Source organism: Podarcis raffonei, chromosome 5, assembly GCF_027172205.1.
Source record: "Podarcis raffonei isolate rPodRaf1 chromosome 5, rPodRaf1.pri, whole genome shotgun sequence".
Taxonomy (NCBI): Eukaryota; Metazoa; Chordata; class Lepidosauria; order Squamata; family Lacertidae; genus Podarcis; species Podarcis raffonei.
The window spans coordinates 66,022,964-66,050,436 of NC_070606.1; the positions used below are offsets into that span (position 1 = coordinate 66,022,964).

At 39.9% G+C, this 27,473-nt stretch overlaps 1 protein-coding gene across 4 annotated transcripts; it reads left to right on the forward strand.

Moving 5' to 3' along the window:
- The first annotated feature begins 422 nt into the window (after positions 1 to 422).
- Positions 423 to 24,053, forward strand: UBXN7 (UBX domain protein 7). 4 transcript variants are annotated; one of them, XM_053389887.1, is made up of 11 exons: positions 426 to 669; positions 5,875 to 6,022; positions 8,168 to 8,235; positions 10,932 to 10,997; positions 14,670 to 14,782; positions 19,498 to 19,644; positions 19,804 to 19,894; positions 20,475 to 20,602; positions 21,333 to 21,723; positions 22,150 to 22,229; positions 22,927 to 24,053. In XM_053389887.1, exons 1-11 carry the CDS (start codon positions 597 to 599, stop codon positions 23,086 to 23,088), a joined length of 1,467 nt encoding a protein of 488 aa, XP_053245862.1. In that variant the 5' UTR covers positions 426 to 596; the 3' UTR covers positions 23,089 to 24,053. The 4 variants fall into 4 exon arrangements, with proteins under 4 accessions (XP_053245863.1, XP_053245862.1, XP_053245864.1 ...); XM_053389889.1 differs by having other exon boundaries at positions 658 to 737; XM_053389890.1 differs by lacking the exon at positions 426 to 669 and adding an exon at positions 891 to 949.
- The last annotated feature ends 3,420 nt before the right edge of the window (positions 24,054 to 27,473 follow it).

Sequence of the window (27,473 nt, forward strand, 5' to 3'; positions counted from 1 at the left end):
GGTATTATTATCAATAATAATAATAATAATAATAATAATAATAATAATTTTTATTTATACCCCGCCCTCCCCAGCCAAGACCGGGCTCAGGGCGGCTAACACCAATTATAAAAACAAGTTGATTGAAATACATAATAATAATAATATATCGCCCTAGACACAAGTAATATATGCATTACTTGTGTCAATAATAATGACACAACCCAGAAATTGCAACAGGCGTGAGCTGCCATGAAGCGCCTTCTTCCTCCCCCGAGTCCCGCGGGAGAACTGCGCTGCCACTTCCTCGGTTTCCACTTTATCTCCCAGCGGCTTCCGCCGGCCGCGAGTTTAAGGGGAAATGCAATCCGCCGGCCGCTAGAGGGCGTCGATCGGCGACTGGGATGCCATCTGTTGGGGGCGGACGACAGGAGCGCGAGCACCGGCACACAGAACCCCTCTTCCTCTTCCCTGTGTCTCACAGCGTCGCGCTCCCAATAAAGCTTGACTGTTGAAGTTGAAAGCGAGCAAGGGGAAACTGGGGTGCGGTGATTCTGCGCCTGCGCACTGCAGCCGGCAGGTGGCGGGTGTTGTTGTTCGGCGGTAGAGGCGGCAAGATGGCGGCGCCCGGGGGCTCCGCTGCCGCCTCAGCGTTGAAGGGGTTAATCCAGCAATTCACCGCCATCACGGGTGAGGCGCGCGAAAACCCGGAATAAGCTTAAGCGAGGGCTGGAGCCGTTTCTGCTATGGGGCGGGATGTAAGGCTGGGGGAAGAGGGGCTTTGCTTGGGGTCGGGGGAGGAGAGGAGAGGAGGGCGACGTCTGTGACGGAGTTGGCGGCAGGCAGAGAGGAGAGAGAGACCCAGAGGGAGCGGGCGGGGGGAGCGGGGAGGGGGTGGCGGTTCTCCTGTGGAAAAGGGGATTGTGTGGAGGGAGTCGAAATAGGGGCCCGGGGCTGTGCTTTACCACGGGTAAGGGCAAGTACGATGTGCAGCGGGGAGTTGAGGGGGAATTCCTTTGTGGAGGAAGGTAGGGGAGGCATAAGATGGGGTCGAGTATGCATTTCCCAGAGAGCGAAAAGGAGAGCGCTCAAGCGGGCCGCAGTGTGACATCCTCCAGAAGGAGTTGGGAGTTGAGGCTTGATCGTTGCCTTTGGGGGGGGGTGGAGGGAAGAACGAGAGCTGACGCTTAGAAATGCCCGTCCCGTTTCATTTCCTGAGATAAAAGCTCCTCTCCCGACCTCCCTTCTTTTTTGGCTTTCTGTGCTTATGGGTTGAGTCATTATTGACACAAGTAATGCAGTAGAGCAAAAATCCATTTTTAATAGACTGATAATGAGATAAGGAAGGGTATACGTAGTCTCTACAGTTGTGAGAGGAAGAATATCCCACAGAAGTATTCATTCTTATCAGATACTTACGAAACAATTCCTACAGGACCACTTTATATCTGGGTATTTGAGAAAATTTGTAACTGCATGCATTAGGCAACGCACATAATAAAGACAACAAAATACAGTTCTACTAATGTAACATGCACCCTAGCAATGGATGTTTGAGGAGATGGGGAGAGGCAGCTAGTGGTAACACATTAATTGTTTCTAAGGTTAGTGACCGTCTTGTGGCAAGGCATTTCATAGATTAATAGTGAACTGTTTAAAGAAGTCCATCTTCTGTCTTGAACTTACTGCCTGTCAGTTTTTTTTAATGATCTTGAATACCAATCTTGAAAGAGTAGAACGTCTGATAATACTGTCTATATATTGTTCATAATTTTACAAATTTCTCTTAGGCCACCATTTAGCAGTCTTCTCCAACCTTCTTCCAGCCTTTTCCTAGATGAAGTTATCCCTCTCTATGTTTTCTAGGACTCACTGACAAATCAAGGCTGCAATTCTATATGCACTTATTTCTGAGTAGATGTACATAAAATTGCCCTGTAAACTTTGTTAGATTACATGAACGGTTTAAACTGGTGCTGTAAGAGGCAGATCTTTGTTTTTTGTTTTCATAATCTGTTGCACCAAGTTAAATCACCTTGCTTTAATTGGTCTGTGCTACTGAATCCTTAACGTCAAAGTAACTTTACTCTAGGGAAGCTAATGTACCTTTGAAATGTGGTGTTAGAACTCCTAAGTGACCATAATAGTATTGAGTATTCCCTTTATCCTAGCAAGGTATTGTTTGTTAGGAAGGTTTTTTTCACTGGCTAGTCTACTGATGTAATTGGAACTTTCTGTTTGCCTCCTTTGTGGGGGTGGGGAACTAATATCTCTAAAAGTGTGTTGAAGATACAATTGACTGTACTTTTTCTAACTTCTTTTATTGTAAATTCAGATTAACTGTGTTTGGGACAAAAAAATTACAATATTACTACATTGTATAGTTGTAAATCATTCTGGTGTTATTACTTGCTGCTGTGTTAATTCTGTAGTGAATACGACAGGCCTACATCAAGTATTGTGGCTGAGAATAATTATTTTACTAAATTCCACATCTTAAAACATATTTAGAATGTAGAATTAAGTAAAGAGAGGAAAACAGAATCATACTGCCTTTTTAGTAAAAGGAAAAGGTCAAGTTCACTATTTAACTTCCTTTCAATGTAAGGAAGTGCATATCATCTATTAAAAGGAGACAAATGTATCTTAGTATATACCAAGAAAATATTTATCCCCTGTTATCAGTCTGTCAGGAAAAATGTCCCTTGGGAAGAGTTCTTAATTGGGATGCATAATCCTGTTCATCAACTTTCTCATGTCCGTTGAGATAATAAAAGTACACAAAAATAGTTTTATTTGTTTAAGGGTTAATGATGAATTCTTAATTAGGTGAATTTGGCCATATTTAAATGAATGTTCATCATACATGATCCAAAGCACAGAGATGTAAAATGGAAGACTGTTTAGATACAAATATAAATTGTTTTATATCTGTTTTCAACTGATGTATGAGCTGAAAATAAGTTTTGCAGCTGCAACCTCGATATGTATGTTAATGCTATGCTGAAGTTCTAGATAGTACAAACTAGAGAGTGTGGCAGGAATCTTAAGCTCTTTTACTTTGAAGCATATCCACTTAAATCAAGAGACCTTATTTGTTGGGAAGGCATACTAGGATTGGTTTAACTGTTTAGCTCGTGGAAAGAGGAGAGATGGTGCACTGAGTTGAATGACCCCCTATGCTTGTGGGGTATTTTAATATAGCTAGGAGTCCTTCTCGTCCCAGAAAAAAGGCACCTTATCTATGGGAGGCGCCATATTCACTTATTCCTTTAATTTCTGCCTGGACTACATGGGAGTGAAGCAGAACTGACCACCCCAGTTACTTCTGATTGTTCCGCCTTGTTTAATGATGATCTACCCCACTGGATCATCACCTTGTCGTGATGAGTGGGCTTGCACATTCCTATGACCCTTGTGAGTGAAGCTGTCGGGAGTCTTGTACTCCCAGTAGGGTCAACCAAGGCGGTAAGGTCAAAAGGGAGGAACTAGACAAAGAATGATCCTAGAAGTCCTCAACGACAGAGCAGGCAAAAGATAACAAGCAGTATGTTACAACGGCTGTGAAGGCAGATAAAGGCTGCAGCAGATAAAAATCTACCGGTCATCGTGATACTCATGCCATCAGAATACCTCGGGTTAAGTACTTAATTCGTTCTGGAGGTCCGTTCTTAACCTGAAACTGTTCTTAACCTGAAGCACCACTTTAGCTAATGGGGCCTCCTGTTGCCGCCGGAGCCCGATTTCTGTTCTCATCCTGAAGCAAAGTTCTTAACCTGAAGCACTATTTCTGGGTTAGCGGAGTCTGTAACCTGAAGCGTATGTAACCCGAGGTACCACTGTAGAGCATTATTGTGAAGACACTGCGTTGGTCAGCGTGCACTGATCTACACACATAAAACAAATTATGCACAGGCATCATCCAAAAACCGATCCCAAACCCAAAAAAGGCCCATGGCGATTGGCAAATGGTAATGGGGGCAGGATCATGAAATCTGGAAGTCCCTAGTCATGAACCGGCAGATGGGCAGTAGATGCAGATTCATTCATTCTGACTCAAGGAATGAGGCAGTTGAGTAGTTCAGCAGCTGTATCCACAACATAGCAGTCCTGTTTAGGATCCACTCTGCTCACCCCAAAAAGGGGGAGGGCTAGAAAAGGTGCCGTTAGCATTGTCTGCCTCCCCAGTGGTCATAAAAGACAATTAAATTTTGGAACATGGAATATACAGACGTCATTAGACAATACAGGTAATGAGCATCCCAAACGCAGGACTGCCACCATTGCAAGAGAATACTTCGATATTGCAGCACTTCAAGAAACTTGAAGATCGGATGCCAATGAAGACATTAAAGAAAATTTTCATTCTCAGCTGGATGCCATCCTATCAGAAACATCTAAGGGGGATAAAATTATCCTCCTGGGTGATTTTAATGCAAGAGTTGGGTGAGATTTTGATCTGTGGCCTGGGACTATTGGGAAGAAGGAACTGGCAACAGCAACCAGAATAGAATCTTACTTTTGGCTATATGTGCAGCACTCAACCTTGTTATTACCAACCCACTCTTGCAACAAAATAAATAAATTTAAAACGCCATGGAGGCATCCTCGGTCAAACCACTGGCACCTCTTAGACTATGTAATCATCTAAAGATCGCCACAATGTGCTCCTTACCAGAGCTATGACGAGTGCCGACGACTGCTGGACAGATCACTGATTAATACATTCCATCATGGCTATCAAAATTATACCTCAATGCTGGCTTCAAGGAAGGAAACCAAGGCACAAAATGAACACTCAAGACCTTCAAGCTCCTATTAAAGTGGGATTGCTTCCAAATGACTCTTAAGGACCAGCTTCTTTCGGAGTTCCCTGTTAACATCTAGGAACACTGGACTAAAAACATCAATTATTGCAGCCTGTGAACAAACTATTGGATACCAAACCAAGAAACACCAGGACTGGTTTGATGAGAATGAAAGTGAGATTGAACACATTATTGACAAAAAGAAAGGCCTTTCAGATCTGGCAAAGAGATAGAAACTGCGCCACTAAGAAAAAACCCTATGCCAATGCTAAGCCTGAGGTTCAAAGAAGAACCAGAGAACTAAAGAACACCTGGTGGATAAAAAAAGTTCAAGAGATCCAACACTTAGCCAACATTCATGATGCACAGAGCTTCTTTAAAGCCACAAAGATAATCTGTGGGCCAATAAATCATGGCATATGCCCCCTATGCTCAACAGACGGTACCACACTTCTAAAAGATAAAGAAGCTATTGCATTGCGCTGGAAAGAACATTACCAGCATCTCCTTAACAGCAACTTCCCCGTAGCTGCTGAGGCCCTCTCACAAATTCTGCAAAAACAAATTAGAGATGAGCTTGCAGTATCTCCAAATCTGGGAGAGTTGTGTACAGCTATTAACCAAATGAAAAACAACAATGCCAGCAGACCTGATGGGATACCTGCTGAAGTCTTCAAAGTGGGTGGAATTGAACTTACACAACAATTTCACACGCTCATTGAAAAAATCTGGGGGAGAGAGGAGATCCCAGTAGACTTTAGGGATGCCAAAATAATCAACCTTTTTAAAAAAGGTGTTAAAACGGATTGCAGAAACTTATCAAGGCATGTCTTTATTAGCTGCGGCCGGCAAAATTGTTGCAAGGATCTTAGCAAACTAACTCCTAACTACTGGTAATCTATTTCTGTCTCATTCATTTGTGTAGGCTGCTGTTTCAGTTGGGTATTTCAAAGAGCATAACATGCAAAGCAAATGTATTATGAAATGTCATTTTATTTAAGAAACAAAAAAGCTTACCTTTCTGATCTCATATATTGTCCAATTTCTTTTTAAGATCTGAGCACTAACGTTTTTCCTTGTATCACAGGTGCTACTGAAAGTGCAGGCAAGCATATGCTTGAAGCATGCAACAATAATCTGGAAATGGCTGTCACTATGTTCCTTGATGGTGGAGGGATAGCAGAGGAGCCCAGCACTAGTTCTGCAAGTGTATCAAACCTTCGACCACATGCAGAGTATGTAACTTTGTGAATAACCATAGGATGTATAATTTGCTTTAAAATACGGAAATGGCAGATATCAACATGTTTTTTTGTATATGTTCTTAGTTTCAGTTACTAAACTCCTTGCATCTTACTGTTGTTCTAGAAACCCAACAGTTTCGTTCAGGTTGCAATTTGCACATGTCAGAAGTGGGAAGGCAGATGTGCAGGCAGGATACAGTTCATACAGTGCTATATTTAGCACTAACTTTAATCAGTTCTCTCCCCCCTCCACTTGTAGACAGGCTACATCTGTTTACAGTATTAACCTTATATTTTAAAGTTGTTTCAGTTGAACATACTGTTTGTTGCCTAAATAATCTGTTTTATAGGGGGGCTTGTAATACATTTATTTATACGTAACACTTGAAGTTTATGTTTTTAGGACCCAGCTTATGTTTATGATTGCAAGTTGTGTTACATTGTTTTAAATATTGTGTTTTAATTCTGTAACCTGCCCTACGACCTTAGGAGGAAGAGCAGGAAATGAATGAATGAATGAATGAATGAATGAATGAATGAATGAATGTTGTATCCAACTAAGAGTAGACTCATTGGAATTAATAGACCTAACTTAGTCACATCTATTATTTTCATAAGTCTACTCTAATCTTAGGGACGCGGGTGGTACTGTGGTCTAAACCACAGAGCCTAGGGCTTGCCGATCAGAAGGTTGGCAGTTCGAATCCCCACGACAGGGTGAGCTCCCATTGTTTGGTCCCTGCTCCTGCCAACCTAGCAGTTCGAAAGCACGTCAAAGTGCAAGTAGATAAATAGGTACCACTCTGGCGGGAAGGTAAACGGTGTTTCCGTGCGCTGCTCTGGTTTGTCAGAAGTGGCTTAGTCATGCTGGCCACATGACCTGTAAGCTGTCTGCAGACAAACACCGGCTCCCTCAGCCAGTAAAGCAAGATGAGGGCCACAACCCCAGAGTCATCCGCAACTGGACTTAACGGTCAGGGGTCCCTTTACCTTTACCTTTTACTCTAATGTTAGATGCAGTCCTAAATAAATAAATTGAAGTACAATTTTGGCATTATATGGCAAGAAGGGAAAAGTTGATTTTATTTATAAAAGAAATCTTGCACATGGACAGAGGCAACCAACACAAATTAGAAAAAATATTTCATGTATTATTCATACTCCCAAACAAAAAAGTGGGTTTAGAAATAGGGACTGGGTCCAGCAAGACCTTTGCAATTACAGGTGTCCCCCAACCTGTGCATGATTGACTAACACATGAACTTATGTGTGCTTGGCGCTGGGACATAAATAGATTCAAACCAGGAAATGGTGGGAGATTGCTGCAGAGTCCTCATGACTTGCAAGGAGATCCTCCCCAGAAGCCCAAAGAGGACTTCAGTGAGGGTGGAGGAAGTCCCAAAGAGACTGGAGGCATAGTGGGGCTTTGCTTAGGTTGCTCATCCCCCCCCCCCACTTAACAGCTGACACATGGTAACACTGCAGCTTCTGTCCTACACATCCTCCAGCCAGCCAGAGAGCTTCAACTCCAGTTGAAGAGAGAGTTGTGTGGAGAGAGAGCAGGGAAGAGAACAGGGGGAAATGGTGTTTGGAGGCTTTTTAGAGGGTGCTCCCCACTTAGGCATATTTTGCTTATGCACGTGGGGCTCTAGACCCTCCGCCTATGTCGGGAACACCTGTACATGCACCTACGCTTTCCCTATATATGTGATTATATGTGCAACTTCCTTATATTCCTCATATTATTACCCTCCTTCCCCACTACCTTTTTGTACAACTCTGAGCATCTTGAGCTGTCATCCCCATTTAACAAGATATGTTAGCAGCTCCTTAGATACGGGAGCTAAATATTCCATATCTATAGGTTAAACAGAAGAGGTGGCTCTCACAAAAATGTGTTAACTGTTAATTCCTTTTTATAAAGAGTATCTTTACTTTGATACCTACCAGGAATATCTCCATTCCAATAATACACTTTCAAACCTTGTACAACATAGTTAGCACCTATGTTGTTCTGCCTCTACTGCCTTGTAGACCCCAAGTAGTGGTTTAACTAAATGAATATAGTCCTATTTTGGGCATGTAGTCTAGCTCTTGCTGTTATATTCAAAAAATCTACGTTTCTAATCCTTATAGAGATGAAGTAAGAGCACCTATTCCTCAAAAACAGGAAATTCTGGTAGAACCTGAGCCTTTATTTGGTGGTAAGTAAGCTTCATTTTAATGTTTACCCTTCCAAATGTTGTAGTAAGGAAAGAAGAATTCTGCCAAACTGCCTTTTGTCTAGGTTGCTCATATCTATTGCTCTCTCTATAGTTACAGCATGTGCTCTTGCAGTACTGAAGTATTTATACCAAAGTCATATTCCCACTACTGTCAACTAAGCATACATAATTGGTACTCCTGGGAATGATATTTCAAATACTCATTGCTGCTGCTATTCTCGTTTTCTAGATAGGGAACGGTGCCAAAATGTCAATGCTAGCTGCTAAGTAAATTTCTAGTAAAATTTTTGCAATAAAATATTATAGTAAAATATCCATAATAAAATACTCTGTCTGAAGGGCTGCAAATAAATAGTAATTTATGGTGTTAACATGTGTTCATAAGAAATTGCAGCTATGGAATGTGTGCAGTTGAGAGTTTTTAGAAACCTAAATCCAAGATTTCCATGATATTTCAGCTTCCCCTAAATATAGTTTCCAAAATTATGTACTGATAGATTTTCATTATATTAACAAGTTAATGGGGAACTAATTAGCTGTATTCTTAAAATCTAGTGGAATAGTTAACAGTAAATGCTGCCTGCCTCTTTAAGGAAAGGCTGCTACTTTGGGATATAATGAGAAATGCATTTTCTAGAGGCCAGTTGGGTTTGATGACTGGAAGCCATGTGATAATTATAAGTTACACACTGAAAAGTATCTTTGCAGTAATAAGTCAACGTAAGATCTGGTGAGAAGCCCTTGAAGTTACATGAAGCTGCTTACTCAACTGTAGGAAATCAGCAGACTTGGGGGCGGTAACTAACATTTGACATAAGATTCATCACATAAGATATTACATAAGATGCACCTCAGTTTTACAGGTGAAGTGCCATAAATAAATTTGTTGCAGTAATGTATTGAATACATGTTAGAACAGTTGCCATGTTAGCCTGCTGCAAATAACAGCAAATGGGTTCTACTACGCAAAAGCCTAAATCATAATAAATGTGTATTTAAGGTGCCCCAATAAATGTGTATTTAAGGTGTCTTTGCTATAAAGCATCTAAAGTGGCAAAATGAAGTACAACAGTTAGAACATAGACATTCACTGCATGCTTACAATCTGGTTAACGTATGCTGTTCACTTGAATGGGATAGCCAATAAATTTATTTTTAAAAAATTAATTTATGAAACAAGATAGGTCAAGGGTCACCCACATGGTGCACCACGGGCACACGTGGCAGCAGAAATCTTCCCATGCATTTACAGCATTTCCTCACTCCACTGAAATTACCATAGATTTTTAAAAAGCATTATATTATAGGCAGTGTTACAGGTCCATGACATGTAGTGTGTTGTGTGTGTTGTGTGTGTTTGGTGCCATTACTCCAGTTTGGAAATGTGTCCACAGGCCCCCCAAAATTGGCCACACATTGCTTTGCAGATTGAATTGTTATTAGAACTAATCTCACTCTCCCTAAAGCTGTCATCTGCCATTTTTGACACAATTTTTGGGTGCAAAATGCTTTGAGTGCGGCAAATGCTTTCATTGGCTTACCAGCTATGCTATGCATTATAATCTACTGCAAAAGGTGTCCTGTTTCAAGCATAGCTTAATTCCTGATTCTATGCACTTTGAGAAATTGCCTTATCAAAATAGCATGTGCTGAACAAATAGGACAAAATCATGCTTTTACCTTTTTCTGGGAATTGTTCCTCCATTAAGCATAGTGAGATCAGGTCAAGCAGCATATGCTGCATCTTGCCATTATCAGAAGTGCAGTTGGGGGTTACATGGGTAGCACCCAGTTAGTGCTAGCACCCAGATAGTGTTCCACAATCTACCCTACAGCAGGGGAAGAGGACACTCAGGCCCAGAGGCTGAGAGCTGCTTTCTATGGCTCTCTAGCTGACCCCTGGAATTCTCCCTAGGCTACCCTTCCACAAGCCATAGTCTTCACTTGACCTGCTCCATATCAACCTTGAGTGTTTTTGCTTGGCCTTAATATGTCTTTGAAGTAGATATTGTCTCTTTCTTGTTTGGATGAAGAGGAATACTTGTAGAAACCTCTGACTTTAGTCTACTGTACATATTAAAAGTCCTATCTGTTGCTCCATTCAGTTTGCCTCTGCCTCCAATACTGGTATGCAGCCCCTGTAAGGTTGCCAACGTAAGAATGCAACTCTTGGATAGAAAAGGGTTCCCCATTCCTGTCCTAGAGCTTCGTGTTGGAGTTTTCACCAAGCTGGGGAAACTTTATTTCGCTGTACCACTGGCTTTGGATGAGGTTTTTTTTACCGCCTGGGTCTTTGCTGCTGGTTTCTATTGCTATGTTGCGTTTTGCTGATATATCTCGCTGTTCCAGGTGTTATTATTTCTATGATACTTTGTTGCATATTTTTGTATTTTAGTTGTTTTTATGTGTTTCAAAGGCCTTCAGGCAGAAAAGCAGCCTATAAATTTAAAATAATTTAACATCTACAAGTACCCTGATAACCAGGAACATGGACATCATGTCCTGATGGGCACATGTGTGTAACAAATTAACATAATGCATTATTGGTATTCTCAAATCACCTGGTCAGCATGAGTTCAAATCTGTCTTGAAGCTTCAGCCTTTTCTACCACAAATCAGTTCCATTGAGAGGTTTCTTATGACTAATATGAGTTTTAAATTCTGTTCTTGATAAGCTCCAAAAAGACGCAGACCTGCTCGTTCAATATTTGATGGTTTTCGGGATTTCCAGACAGAAACAAGTAGGTATCTGTGAATCATTGTCTTCACATGCCATTTTCTTTGTTTATTGGCTTTATAGAGGTTAACGATGTGGATCCCTTAGACCTTGTACTATGGGCCACATTGTGTACCCCACCCAGGAGCTGCATACTGATAGGGGAATGGATAAGGCTTGCATTATGTAGGCACAAAAACCACAACCTGAAATCCCTCTAAGGGCTGTTCATGTAGCCATATATGTATAACATAGCCACATATGCATTACAAACATGAGGATTGTAATTTTTAGGTAAAAAGAGCATCAGGGCAGGAAGGTCAAAAACAGTCTATGGAAGCCAGCCAAGTTGTTCACTCTTTGGCTGCAGTTGTTAGATATGGTAGATTGAGATTATTTATTTATTTTTAAATAATCTTTATTGATTTAACATACAGACATAAAAGATCATTTACAGCAGAAACAAAGAAGAAAAAGGAAAGAAAAAAGAGTCAAGATAAAGAGAGAAAAGAAAAAACTGTATACAAAAAGAAACTGCATCTTCTCAAATAACAATCAAATAAAAATTTTGGATGTAAAGTTAGATTGAGATTTGAGGCCAAGTTAATGGCAGCAGTGGGCTTTCTTTTGCAGCATGGTTTATTAAATCCAGACTCTACATTTCATTTTGCCAGTGGCAACAACATCCCCACACCCAAAATTGCTTGTCCCCTAAACTGTCCTAAGAATTGCCATGGAGGTCTCTGTATCTTTTTTGGGTGGGCTCTTGCTGCTTCATGTTGCTTATGCAAAAACCCTATACAAAGTGAAATAAGACCCAGCCCTTGTATATTTTTCTACTAGAAATAAATAAAACCATTCCTGTTTTAAAAATATTTTGTCATATCAAAGCTTGTGGTAATGGTTGTGGTGTGTTTGCATAAATAAAATAAAGGGGAAATTGCTGGCCAAAAGTTTAATTCCAAACTTTAGAAGGAAATAAAATAATGTTGGCCTTCTTTGGAGCCAGGACTGAAATTGGTGCCAAGTGTGCTGAATAAAGTTTAATGTCATATTTTGGAAGATTTATACCTTAGTAGTTGGAAAACAGGTGTTGTTGACCTTGCAGCTATTACTGTCTTTTTTATTATACTGAAGTTGTTTCCCAGTTCCTTATTCAACAAAATACTGAATAAATAAATCACATCTCTGTCACTGAGAAGCTCTCCTTTGCGACGCATCATCATTCTCTGAGGCAAAAAGTTGTTTTTGGGCAAAGGGCATTAATGAGCAATGACCTCGATCTATACTTATTAGGCAACCCCAAATGGCATTAGACCACCCCAAATGACACATCCACACCACCAGGGAAATGAATGTTCCCTATGACATACCATAGAGTTGATTCTGGCCCACTGCTTTTTGTGCAAGGCAGTGTCAACTATAGCAACTTCACAAGAAACATCGCAATTTCACATGCTAAGTGAAATGCTTATTTAGTTTGTCCTGGGCATGTATGGTCTTACTTGTTCATTTTCAAATTAGTCATCATAATTGTCTTCCATCTCTTCTTTAGATAGATGTTCGCCATCCCCTTTCTTGTTCTTGTTACCACAGTTGGGGAGTTCACACATATCAATGTACGTGAGACCATTTTTCATGCACACACATCTTGGTAGCTCATACAGTTAAAACTCATTCACCCTTATTCAGCAGATGTGGTACCAATTAAGCATTTTTGATGGTGTCTCATGTACTAGTTCAGGTATTTAAGCTTCAATTAGTTTTGTTTATTGCTCAGAGTTCAACACTGCAGCTATCAGGATTCTGTTAATTCTGTTAATTAGTCTACTTAGAAGTAAACTTTTCAATTAATTGTTGTTTATGTATGTATATGTATGTATATATTTATGACTTGATCAGCTGTGACAGGTGCAGCCCTCATTTTAACATCAAAAATGTTTTTCCTTATCCCTCAAGAATGCTTTATCATACTTTTCAATAAGGAAAAGTTAATTAAAACAAGGTGTCAATGATCTCTTGGTGTGTGGGTTTAGTTCTTTAGAGTATGTAAATAAAATTGCCTATGAACACATGAAGTCTGGAAAGTGACACTCAGGGTTGGTTGGTTGGTTGACATCCCAACCTGCTATATTCAAGGTAGGTAACATACTTAAGCTTAATATGAGATTTAAGAGGGTAATGTCTTAACGAGGCTTCATAGTCACAAATGTATTTGCATCTATGTAACCGTTTCTTTTGGATTGCCAGATTCTGTCAAGTCTTCTGTAGTCTATTATTCTGACTGATTTTGCTATTTGTGTTTCTCCGAGATTATCTATTAAAATAGTAAGGGGGCACAGTTCCAGGAGAAACTACTTTGGCAGTCCCCCCCACCAATGAACGCAGTGAGGTTTGACGATATACAATTTTGGCTTTAGGCACATGTCCATAGTCTAGAAGTACTTCTGGATTCCAGTCTGTCACTGGAGTTTCAAGAGGCCTCTATGGCTAGGGTTGCTTTTGCCCTGTTTAGTGTTCACCAGCTTTGGCTGTTCCTCCTGGACTGGAATAGCATGGCCATTATACTCTATGCTCCAGTGATCTTCTGTCTGGACTACTGCCATTCATTCTGTGTTGGGCTGCCCTTGAAGATGGTCCAGAAATTGCAGCTAGTACAGAATTTGGCTGCAGATTGGTCAGTGGGCTGCCCAATGGCACCATGTGTTCACGAGTCCTGAAAGCACTGTGCTAGCTACCACTGAGCTACTGGGCCCAGTTCAAGGTGTTAGTACTAGTATACAAAGCCCTAAATACTGTAGCTTGGGACCCAGGTGCCTAAAACATCACTATTTCCCAATATCAGCTCAAGTCTTACAATCAGCCTTACCTTTTGGTAAGTCCATAAGAGGACTTCTTGGTAGCAAATTATATTTATTTTGATCGGTTGAAATGGGGTGATGTGCATATAATCCCACATCCATGTGTGTTGGCAATTATATAAACTTATTTTGGAAAGAAATCACCCTTAACACTTCTCCTTATGTAGAATTTTCAGTTAAGCTTTTAAAATATAACCATGCTGCTCTTAACACTAAAGTGAGGAAAATAAAAAAGAGCATTTTTACCAGTAGACGAAGAGCTATATTTCAATAATACTTAAGCTGTGATTCTATATGGACACTTATATGGGAGTAAGTCTCACTGAGGCCAGTGAGGCATGCTTTTCAGTACAAATGTATAATATTGCGCTGTGAGACTTAAGTTTTATATGTATATATATATATATATATATATATAAATATATATAAATATATATAAATATATATAAATATATATTAAATATATATATAAGAGAGAGTACCTAGCAGAAAAAATATTTTAGGATAATGAAAAAGATGCTTCAGACTAAAAGTAATGATAGTCATGTTGGCTCCTAGGAAAAATTCAAAAGTCCATATAAGGGTCAACCCAATATGTCATAAAATGGTCTGCAAGCTTTCAAATTCCCCACAACTCTTTGTTAGTATGTTAAGATGTGACTTCTATACTTTCTTACTCTCCCCTTGTTTTTTTCTTCTCCCTTTCTGATTTCATCTTTTAAAACAAGCTTTCTGCACTTTTAACAAATGTTTTGTTTATAGTTGCCAAAAGCAGTTTAGCATGTTGGAGTAAAAATGTTGTTCACCTCCTATTTTTCTTCTTCTGGGCTCTGCAGTTCGGCAGGAACAAGAGTTGCGGAATGGAGGAGCAATAGACAAGAAACTCACCACCCTTGCAGATCTCTTCAGGCCTCCAATTGATCTGATGCATAAAGGAAGTTTTGAAACGGTAGGTTGCTGAGCTTTGGTATAGTTTCTCTGTGATAGCCTGGGCCCAGCTGCATGTGAGTATGTGTACGTTTGCAGCCTGATAATTCAATATGATGCTTAAAGAATTCACTTAAGCATGATGGCAACGAGTTGTATTTATATAACTTCGACACAGAAGGCAACTTTTAAGCAATTTGAATTCATTTTTGAAAAAGTACTCTTCTGCGCTTGTTCCTCTGCCATCTTCTATATCCTCCCCTCCACCCCTTTTCTTAAGATGTGTTGTCCATAATTGAGCAATATGTATATTTGTAACTAGGGGTATAAGTAGATGCCTTACACTGAGTTAGGCCCATTTGTCGATCTAGCTCACTATTGCCTACACTGACTAGCAGTAATTTTTCAGGGTTTCAGACGGGGGACAATTCCCAGGCCTATCTGGAGATGCCAAGGATTGAACAGTGACCTTCTGCATGCAAGATAGATGCTCTGCCAGTGTGCTATGGCCCTTCCCAATAGGATTGGAAATACTCTGGCTCAGTTCGTAGTTCCATTTGATGGAAAAATCCTGTTTCTATTCATTGGAAAACTGTGTTGCTCTTTCTCTTTGTCAGGCTTGTCAAATCCTTCTGTCGGCCACTTGTTTTGATATATTTGGAGTTTTGTCCAAAGTAGAGAAGGCTTTAAGTATATAATGCCATAAGTTGAATCCTTGATATTTGGGGGGGAAAGGTCTCTGTTTGGCTGGGTTAGCAAGGATCTTTGCTTGAAAACCTGAAGAACTGTTGTGAAGAAGTAGGCAGTAGTGTGCTTGATTGGTAAATGATCTGTCTTGTTTTTAATTAACTTCTTATATCATTGGGTTTTCAGTGGAATTCGCTTACAAGTAAGTATGTTATACCCGTAGCTAAAGAACAAAGTAGGATAACATTAAATAATTGTAATAAAAACCATTTTTTATCACACACTTTACACCCATTAAAGAGGGCTCACAAAACACCCTTCCTATTTTATATAGCATTAATATGAACTAAACAAAACTGAATGTTCATAAAAAACTTTAGCAGTTGGGTATGCAGAATAGGTCAAGGATGCATGTCTAATGTTCATATCCTTGGTTGCAAGTAGCATTACTGTTGCAGCTGCAGAACTTAAAACAGCTTCTATATTTTTATGTGTAAATAACATCATACTCTTCTAACCCTTCCATTTCTGCATATCATTGAAACCACTTTCAAAAATCATTTTCTACCAAGATCTGCTGTACTTGTTGCCCTGACTTTGTGCTCCTGAAACAAGGGGTATTGAACAAATTGTGTATAAGCTACTCTTAGGTCGATAGTATAGCTTGTTTCAAAGGTTCACATTCTGTCATCCTCTTCCAGTTCCTTCTAATTTGTGGTAGTATTTCTTACTCTCAGTCATGACACCTCTTTCTGCCCTGAGTAAAAATCTGCCTCTAACGTCTGTGTCTTTAATGGAGTCATTCCTCATAAAACTTCATATACCTGCATCTGATTAATTTTCCTTCAGTTTTTGATCTGGCATTGCCTTTTATATTAAAATGTTTTGTGTTCTTACTTGCTGTATAGTTCCTTTAGGCAGAGTTTACTCCCCCCCCCCCCCGTTTACTATATAATACGATAGAGATTTACAAAGTAAGATTCTAGTGGGTTTCTACTTCAGGGAGACTCTAATTCATATCAACACATGTTTTCCAATCAATTCTTTCTACATTACGTGCTGGAACCTCATAGTATTGCATTGAAAGCACCTTTAGAATCTAAACCTTTTTATGAGTAAAATCATTTTAGGCAAAATAAGAGTGAAATGTTTTACTGATTCTAAGCAGTACTGTACTTTTAACAAATCCCCATTCGGCCATGAAGCTCACTGGGTGATCTTTGTCTGGTCATCAACTCTCTGCTTTCAGGGTTGTTTCAAGGATAATATGTGGAGGAGCCATATGTGCCACTTCAACTCTTTGGAGGAGAAGTGGGATAGGAATGGAATAATGCATTTTTTTAATTTTGTTTATGATAAACATTAGAATAAGAAACTTGGCATGAGATGCAACAGTCTCATAGTTTTCTTGCTTCATAAGAGGAGCCACATTTTCACAAGAGTTTCCTCTTTTACATAAACGGCTCACACAGCTAGACTACTGGCATGAGTTGGTTTTTCCATGTATTGGAATGGGGAAGAGAGGAAGCAGATGGAAAATCCCAGCACTTTATCACCATTGATACCCAGTATGCAGTTACATATGTCTAAACAACTGTGAATGCAGAGGTAGTCTGGTGCATGAGTGGTGGTGTCTTGTTGAGCTTGGAGGCCCTTTGTCCATCACAGCTTTAGGAATGTTTATATTCTGTAACATTAATTACTTTGAGTTGCTTTCCTTCTATCTTCTTCCAGATCTAGACAGGTTTGGCAGTATATCAGTTAAAGCAAAAAGAAACCAGTATCTTTTATTGTTTCTCATGTTCACACATGAGAAAATGAGCTTCAAATCCTTGCTTGGTAGTAAACTAAAAGGATAACTCTGAGCCAAGTCAGTACTTCAGACTAATCTTTCTGATAAGATAGTTGTGAGGCTATACAGTATTTGAGAAGAGTTTTAAAGCATCCTATACACTGCAAAATGACGTAGAAGTGATTGATAAGAGTGCATCTTTTTCTTCAACAACTTGGTATGTTCTAACTTTCCTTTGCCTTCTCTGTATAGTTAATAATTTAATCAGCAACCTATGGCTCAAGCTGGGATGCAGTCATTTTTTTCCTTACATTTATGCCCATTTCTCTGAGTTGAGGGGTTTCATACCATTATAAAATGTAGCTTTATAGAGAGAGAGAAAACAGAAAACAGGAAATATGCTAAGGTTGCAGCAGTGTGGAGCAAAAAATAGAAATTCAGTTATTAAAATTCAATTATTAAATTCATTTATTAAAGTCAAGTATCCATGTCCTTTTGTGAATACTTTGAAAATTTGCTACAGCCACTTTGCCTTAATTGGAGCAGATGTTTTACTTCTATTATTGTAGCATAAACCATATATCAGTCTGCTACAGGTTATAGAAGCAAGATACATTACCCTGAATTCATGAATTGGCAAATTCACTAGTTATAGACAATGTGAGCACTAAGTTTGCACATTTAAAGAGATTTTTGAGTTTGCACCATGTGAATTTCTAAGGTATACTAGCTTTGAAAATTGCTGTGTTATAACAATAAATTATACATACATTTTAATAGCCGTTGGCAGGAGGAGTCCACACTTCACTGTTTAGGTGTAAGCAGTAATTCTAATCCAAGAATACTATTTCAGATTTCAGTCTTAAATGCCTATTGTCTGCCAACAAAATCTTAAAAACATAGGATTGTATTCAGTGGTGTTTGTGTGCAAGTGGAACAAATTCTACTCACACAAAAGGACTTTACTCTCCTCCCTGTATCTTTCTGAAATCTGCTCCAGAGACTTGAGGGCCCTTCAGACAGATTGAGGGAAGAAGAGGAAGGGTAAGCCCTGCTGTGTGAGTGGAACTTTGGATTATGCCACTTTGGATTCAGTCAAATAGTTCGTGTATCAAATGAGTTAAAAACTTTTCACATAATACAACTAAAAGATTATTTAATATACACTTATTTTTTGAGCATCTAGTACCAAATGTTCATTTTAAAATGTGGTAATTTTTAAAATTCCATACCTTTTTCGTATGTAACACCCTTTTTCTTTGATTGGGAGAAATGACTTGTTTGTTTGCTGGCAAAGCTATTGCAAAGCATAGCTATGAAGCGTGATTTGACAGTGGGTCTGCAATCCACAATTTATCCTGTTGACCACTCAGTAGTCAATAGATCAGATACTTCACTTTTACAAAGTGAAATCTTATTTTCCAGAAAGCAAAATCATCAGAAATTGTTTCCTTTTTATGAAGAATTCAGTTGGTGCAAACCCATGAGTAAAATCTCTTTTAAGGAAGCCCAACCATTTCCCCCCTATTTATTCAGGAAATATGAGCATTCCAAATTTTGATATAGCACTCTTTTTTTCAACAGGTATGGCAATTCAGCGATCAGAATTACATTCTTGATCAAACTCCTACATTAACTTGCAACCAACCAATCAGGCAATGCCAGCTTTGTGACTCAAACCAGTAAGATCTCTTCCTGCAACTTCAAACCCTACCACCTCCCCCACTTTCAGTCTGAATTACCATCAGAAAGTGGCTCTTGGTGCTCCAATAATATAAAAAAAATAGCATATACAAACAGAAAACCAGAGGGAATGAATAATGGAACAAGGAACTGCTAGTTTATCAATAATGCCAATCCACCACAATTTTGGCTCTTGAATTGACTTGTCTGTTTTGCGGTCAGATCAATATAACTCGTTTCCTGTTCTTCATTACATAATGTTTTATTCAGGTTCCACTCCTGGGTTTGGATTTCCATACCTCAACCCCCCCCCCCATGCTTTCTCCCCAAACTTTCTTATGCTTGACATGTTGACATTCAACAGTTTGGGATAATCACTGTGTGATCTTTAGTAAGACAAGTTGACCTGCAGAATTCTCTAACCCTGCACACCGCTTGTCAGGCTGGTTTGCAGATTACCTTTTTGAGTCCTGATTGAAGCCTGCCACAATAAGTAGAAGCCGTCATTGCTGGCATTGTTTCTTGCTAGACCTTCATTTTTGGCTAATGTTCCTACTGTTGTTTCCTGTCTTCAGGCCAAGGAGTGTGGTCAGATGCAGAACAAGTGGCTCATGATTAACATACAGAATGTGCAAGATTTCGCCTGTCAGTGTCTCAACCGTGACGTTTGGAGCAACGAGGCTGTGAAAAACCTTATCAGAGAGCACTTCATTTTCTGGCAGGTGGGAAGGCTGCTATCCTCAGTGACGAAAAGCTTAGTAACAGAGCCAATATCTGGGTTACATTTAATTTTTATTTTAGCTATGTTGTGGCTCCAAGTTGGGCTATATTGTGAAATTGCTTCTTCAAGCATTTAAAAGGAAATCTTGGCTGTTCCATAGGTGTACCACGACAGTGAGGAAGGACAACGATACATACAGTTCTACAAACTAGCAGACTTCCCTTATGTGTCTATCCTGGACCCTAGGACAGGTAAGAGGTGAAACACTTGATTCTATTGCAGCTATGGGTATTTTATAAATAATACCAAAAAACTTTCCTTTAGAAATGATTGTAAACTGGGAGCTGATTGCTTTGTAATCAAGATTACTGTGTTTCAAGGTATATCTCCATTTAGCTCAAATAAGAGAGGGATTTTGCTTTCTCATCTTTTTCATGATCTTCCCAGAGGCATCTGACTGCTTTTAGAATGCAGGACCAGAGTATGATCTAGCTGGGTCAGTGTTCACTGTTGCTTTGCCCATGTTACTTTAAGTCCATTAGGTGCAGTTGGCTATTTGATATCTGGGGTTAAGAGAAAGATTAGCATTTATTACTTTCCAGCCACTGGAATTGATCCTGCTGTTCCCTTTACAGAATCATTTTGCAAGTGTGTTAGGAGTCCTCTCAAAATAACACACGTGGGTTAAAATCTCCAGCATATTGCAGTGCAAATGTAAATTCTGTAAAGTCAGGGCTTCTATTTTGTTTCATTCTGTCTGCTACTGTTTCATTCTGTCTGATATTTTGAAACTCCAATTATTGAAGTATGGTTTATTACTATTTTAAATAGGACAGAAGCTAGTTGAGTGGCACCAGCTAGATGTAACTTCTTTTTTGGACCAAGTGACTGGGTTCCTAGGTGAGCATGGACAACTGGATGGACATTCCACTAGCCCTCCCCAGAAGCGTTCTCGTTCTGTGAGTATAATAATTATAATCATTGTTGAGACCCTCCAACTCTCCCATTTTTACTGGGACATCCCAGAATTATGGAAGCAGCCCTGGCTTATGATTCCATTCTGGGATGTCCCCGGATTTCAGCCAATAGCGCAGAAAAGAGCAGGGAACCAAAAGACAGACACACACATGAGGAGGACTGAAGCTTCCTGAAGTATAGTGCCACTTCCAGAAGTACATCACTGCGGCCCTCATGCGTGTGTGGCAGCACACAGCCAGCAGTGGCACACAAATGAGGGGCAGTGCGTGGTGGAGTGCAGTGGCAGGCACTCATACACACAAGCCAGTAAGATGGCATGCAAGTGAACAGTGGTGGGATGGTGTGGGAGGGTGGTTTAGGTGGGCAAGCGGCGGCAGCAGGTAAGGGGTCCAACCAGGCAAGTGTCTGCAGGATGATGGGGGGGTGAGTGGGCAAGCGGTGGTAGTGTAATATGGGGAGAAGTCCCAATTTATTCTTGGGAAATGTTTGATATCCTAATGGGATTTGCTGATGGAGGACAGGTCATAATATTGATGATGATGATGATGATGTTGATAATGACATGCTCCACATTAACATCCAAAAAAAGGTAATACCTTGCTTTGTAAGCAAAAGTATTCATAGAAAGGAGGAATAATTTTCTGTTGTCTCTGCCCTACTTCTCAGTGTAATATAATGTCTCCCTTTTTGCTTTATGGTCATATTAACTAGGAGAGTCTCATTGATGCGAGTGAAGATAGCCAGCTGGAAGCTGCCATCAGAGCATCTTTACAGGAGACACATTTTGACTCTGACCAAGTCAAGCAGGAAAGCAGATCAGATGAAGAGTCTGAATCGGAGCTTTTCTCTGGAAGTGAGGAATTTATTTCTGTTTGTGGTTCTGATGATGATGAGCCAGAGAATCCTGCCAAGTCTAGGAAATCTCCACATAAGGATTTGGGCTGTAGAAAAGAGGAAGGCAGAAGGCCCCAACCTGAGCCCACAGCAAGGACTGAACCAGAGGTGGTAACAAACCACCGAGGACTATCTTGCATGGATTCTGGGGTAGTAGAGGAGATTGGGGCTAAGCCAGAAGCAGAAGTGAAGGAACTTAATGTGAACGGTAAGTGTGGTGGTTAAATATTTCCTGTCATTAAAAAAAACTAATCTTAAATATTCAGTCTGCTAAATCCATTATGGGGCTTTTATTCTGGTGGTGAAGGAATAGTTATTAAAATATGAAGCTGCTTTATAGTGAGTGAGACCATTGGTCCATATTGCCCAGTACTGTCCACTCTGGCTGGCAGTGGCTCTTGAGTTTCAGCCAACGGCCTTTCCCAACCCTGCTAAGTGTATCTTCACTGGGGATTGAACCTGGGACCTTCTCCATGCAAAGTATGTAGCTTACCACTAAGCTATGAGCCCTCACATGAACTCAAAACTTTTTGAAGCGTGTACATTTCCATATTGATATGTACTAAATTATCAGCACACAGATTGCTAAAGCTTGTTCATGTATTCTGTTTTATTTGTGATTTTCTTCTATTAGGACCAAAGGCACAGCTAATGCTAAGGTATCCAGATGGGAAGAGGGAACAAATTTCACTGCCTGAACAAGCTAAGCTTCTGGTAAGTAGAAGTGATTGAAGAATCACTGCTTTTTTGGTCTTAATGTCCTTTCCAGTCTCTGTGTGCATTTCAGACACGCTTTTGTTTACCTGGTTTTCCCCCACTTACACTTCTTATAGTACAACATATGCTTTCCCCTTACATGTGTGACTTCTAACCACCTCTTAACAGCCTAGTCTTCTGTCAGGTCTCTATCCAAGACTGGATCCCAAATTCTTGTCTAGAGTGTTCTACTGTCTAAATGTCCTGCTCCTTGTTGAGGAAGGTTAATGGTCCTTCATACTACCTTTTGCTAACTTAGGCATTCACAACACAGTATATGCCGTGATAAAAGCAATGCCATCAGAGTGTAGGTTAAAGACCTACAGTAGCGATTGCTGCTCTTTTGCTCAAGTAGCTTTCCATAATAAGTTGTCATACATTGCATTGAAAACTACGGTATCCAGCAAAGTAGTGCAATATTTCCATTTGTGCGGTGGAACTTCCTGTGCCTCTCATCTCCCTACATCCTCCCCAAATCTTCTCTGGAGGGTTGGGGGAGAGTTCTAGGGTTGGGAAACCCCAGAACAGATTTAGGAGGGAGGGTAAGTTGTGTTTCACAGCCAGAAGTCCTTGTGCTAAAAGAACTGTATTGGACACCACCCTGTTGTATTTTGGTGCTGCATCACTAAGACACTGGTCTCTGCTTTCTCTCCAGGCTCTCATCAAACATGTACAGTCGAAAGGATACCCCAATGAACGTTTTGAACTCCTCACCAACTTTCCTCGAAGGAAACTTTCCCATCTGGACTATGACATCACATTACAGGAGGCTGGTCTTTGTCCTCAAGAGACTGTCTTCGTGCAGGAAAGGAATTAGTACTCCCAGCCTTGCCCACCCATGTTATCTTTGCCTACAATATTAACTCACCAGTGTGCAGTTGGCTCCATGGGATTACAGAGCTGAAATCAGGCAGCAGTTTGCTGGCTTCTCTTTTCTCTGCCTCCTTTCATGCTACTCTTAGCAAATGAACCATATGGAAACAACAGGATAGGTTTGCTTGGCTTTGATGCTGGAGGAAGTCATGTTTGCTGTATCAAAATCAGAAGCGCTGTCTGTATATCAAGCATGCTGGGGGCACTGAACAGCCAGAATAAGAAAAGTTTCTCATTCCCCTCAAAAAAAGAAAAAAAAGAAATCTATTTTCTTTAATATATTTTATTTTTCAACCGGTCACATGACCAAATATTGTGGGTTTCTTTAGAGAAACATTTCAGCATGTGCTAGCTGCATTGACAAACAGGTTTTTTCCCCATGGGGTACCAACATATGCTGAAAGCCGAATACTGCATGCGGTGGCAAGTGCACACAACTGACTTGCCACAGGTTGGCATGCACACAGGCTTTCAATGCAGTTAGCACATGCCCAGATGCTTATGTCAAAAGTCTTGCCCACATGTGGAGAAAAAAATGGAAACAGCTGAAGATCCATTGATCCATTGTAGCCCTTTGGGAGTCATCACAAGCACAGTTCCCAGAAAGGCGCAAAATGAACCACCTTAGAACATATGTTTGAGTTTATTTGTATGTGTTCCTTTTGTTGCAGATGGGATGAGTTGCTTTAAAAGAAGGTGATGTAGTCAGTAGGTCTAGTATAATCTAACCGTTGTGCTCCTAACCATCTGTGCTTGGTCTATAGCTTCAGGGCTTCTTCTTTCCTTGTCACAATTAAAACTGGGGGAATGCGGGATTGATTCTCATCTTCTGTCAGGATTTTACCATCAGTGGAATATGGCAAGGTACTGACCATGAATGTAAAACTTATTAAACCTCTTCTGTCATAACTCAAAAGCTGTTTTCATTAACTGTACCTTTCTGGAATTCTGTCAACACTGGGCTTCAGTGTATTTGTACAGGTACTCGGCTCTAAGGAAAGCCTTTCTCTTGTGCTCTTCTGTTAATTTAAAAACGCTTAGTTAAATTAAGATGCTAACAACATAAAATAAGATAGTTTCAAGCAGTAATATTGGTGTTCTTGAAGCTCAAGTTGTTCAGACAGCTGCTTGCCACTATTTGTTGTAATTGTCCATTTAATTAAGGTAGGTATGGTGTGGCTTCCTCGGCTTGGTAAAACTTGCTGTAATTGAACCCCAGTTAAAAAGATGGTCATAATGTTGCCACACACTTGATAAGGACCCACAAGGATCATTCTTGCAGATTAAAATGCTTATACTACATTGTACAGTGGAAAAAATTACCCCTTGCTTCTCTAAGATGTTGGTGGATATTTGACCACAAAGGCCATAATTAAAGAACCACACTGTTGGCAGTGTGTAAATTCACAAATAAAGTACGTTAAGGGAGTCATACTTGAGTGCTGGTTAAGAAATCTAGCTTTTGACAAACCCCCCGAAACTTCTTTTAAAAAAACAACACCAGTGCCAGCATACATTTGATTTGCTTAGTTAATGATCTTAGCGAAGGATGAAAGGCAACATTACCTGTTAAAGCTAAAAGTGTAAAGTCAAATAATTGCCTGGTTAGTTACTAGTTTGTAAAACTGAGACTCACACACTCACCCTATATATTTGTAAGGTGCATGTTACTCTGAGAAGAAGATGCTGTTTGCACTCTACTGCTTTGGTGAGATCGCAAAGTGCAATTATGGAAAGAGAACTGAATCCATTGGGTGTCATACTCATAATAGGTCCAATGGGTTGTGTCCAATGTTAGAGTAGATCCATTGACATTAATAGACATGACTAACTTAGGTTCATTAATTTCAGTGATTCTACTCTGAGTATGACTTGGTTGGATAAAATTCTGCCAAGTTGTAATAGTATTACTTTCTCCTGGCCCCCCGTCCCATAGTCCACACCAACTTATTTATTCCCCAGCTAAACCTTTTTAGGCATTGGTTAGTGCAAGCCTTTCACTGCTTAATGACGATAACTGTTGCATTCATTCTAAGTACACCAAGCATAAGGAGCCTTATGTGCATTTCCCACTCTTTCTTTTCACCAGCAGTAGGTGAAAGATTTAATTTAAAGCTGGCTTGTATCCAGTGGTGGCTTTGCTTTAGCAGAAGTGCTTCCACTTGTGGAAGTTGGGGCACCTGATTTTCACTGATGACCCCTACCCTTCTAAGTCTCCCCAGATGCTGCTTATGGGGTTGGGGAACCCTCCGGAACAGAATGGGGCCTGCAGTATGTAAAGGGATTGATGAAAACTGGGTAGCCAGACTTGAGCTAGCAGAAGCACTGTCGGCTAAGCCATTGGTCACAATCCACTGTTTTTAGATGGCTTTTACAAAATGCTTTGAAATGGGTTAGGTAAGCATCCTTTTGGTTTTAGTCATTGTTAGTCATTAAGATAGGCATCTTTCGGCAGTTTACTTCTTATGCAGCATTTTTCAAAGTACACAAGTGACTTGCATGGTTTCTGAATGATCAGTCCTACTGAATGGATTGTAAGATCTAGGGAGTAGACAATTTGTGCAAACTCTCGCTGTCCTTATTCCACATATCAAGCTCTAAAGACAGACTGAGAAGGGGGCATGGGGGTGGAGAGATTGAGTTTCTGAGGCACCATTTAGGCAACTTATTGATGGTTTAAAATGCCTTTTCTAAGTACTAGGTATTTCAGATGAATTGGTTTTTAATCTTTCCTATGTTTTACTGTATCCTTAAAGCAGTTCAGCAGCTTAACAGGCATGTGATACAGAATTGTTCTAAGATATGCAATGTATTGGGGTGAGAAGGTCTTGATACCAGTGTTCCTGTAAAAAGTGCCTTGAGAGCAGAAAAGCAGCATATAAATAAAAAGGCGTACCAATTTGAAACTTTAAACTGTACTGTTCTTAATAGTGTGCTCTTACAGGCCTTGTATTTCAGCATGTACTTTTCGAGAAGATATTTGGACTCAAATTGTTTAAGATGTGCTGTGCATTTGAACCTAGTTTTTGATTGCCTCCAGGTGCCTGCAGATTTATTAACAAGATAATCCTCACTGTGTTAACCTGAATATCTTTTCCAGTGTTTCAATGTTAGCAAGACTGTGCTTTAGTTCATTTCAGGGCCCTAGGTTCGTATTCAGTTCCCTTGGTGGATTTGCTTTGCTATGGAAGCTTATGATGAAGAAGCAAAGGTGTATGTAGGAGGCTTTTGATACCCTTTTCTCTCCAAACCCCCCCCCCCACTGCAACACTATCAAATCATTCCTGAAACCTGGATTTTAGAGAGAGGTCTTTGATGCAACACAGGTAAACAAGGATTATGAAGCTAGTTTTTAGTGTCAAGCATAGCACATGGAAATGTTCCAAAATGTATATAGATGTACCACGTTAACACTAATAACGCTACAGGAATAATACTGAAAGGCAAATTCCAAAAAGAATTCTGAAATTAAAAATAGAATGACAGGTTATAGGGTGGGGGGGGTTGAGGTGTTAAATTACAAATTATTTAAGCTGGGAGCATATGGTTTGGATACTGTTATAATCAAAGTTATGGTACCCTTCAAGACATTTGGTTGACTTTTTAATGTTGGGTTGCGATCTTAAAACTTTATAGCTTAAGCTATGTAAAACTGATCTGCTACATTTTTCAGTAGAAGCTGTTTCCTTTGTAATTATGAGAATTCTAAAATGGGTGGGGAGAAGAGAAGATTTCAGCTTGCTGTGATGGGAAGGACCAAACTCAAGGCAACCTCTGATATACATATATATACATATATATATACAATTGCTGCATTTTTATAAATATGTGTAAATGCCCTTCCTACTGTAATATTTTGATCCTGGAAATAAAGCAGACCTTTTCACTAATTCTTAGCCTGTTGATTTTTAGAAGGGAATAAGTTCTCCTGGGATACAAAAGGAAAAATGTGTTTTCTGTGAAGGCAAAATTTCAGAGACAAGGACCTAACAGTGTGTGTCTGCCTGCTGACTTTCTAGTAAATAAATATGTGATGTGATCATGTGACATAACTGTTTCCCCATTACTTGCAAGTGGCAGGCAGTGATTCTGAGCAGGGATGGGGAAAATAGTGAACATTACAGGGGTTACAGTTTAAGTGGCAGCCACACATATTGTTAAACTCTTAGGTTATTGGCTCTGAACTAAATTTTAAAAATAGTGGTGGCGAGTCCACATGAGCATTGTTTTTCAAAAGATGTCCTGTTTTTTGTGTTTTTTTAATAGGCTCCTAAGGGTGGGCATATGCTATCAAATGATTATTTCAATATGATTATTGCCTCTACCCCG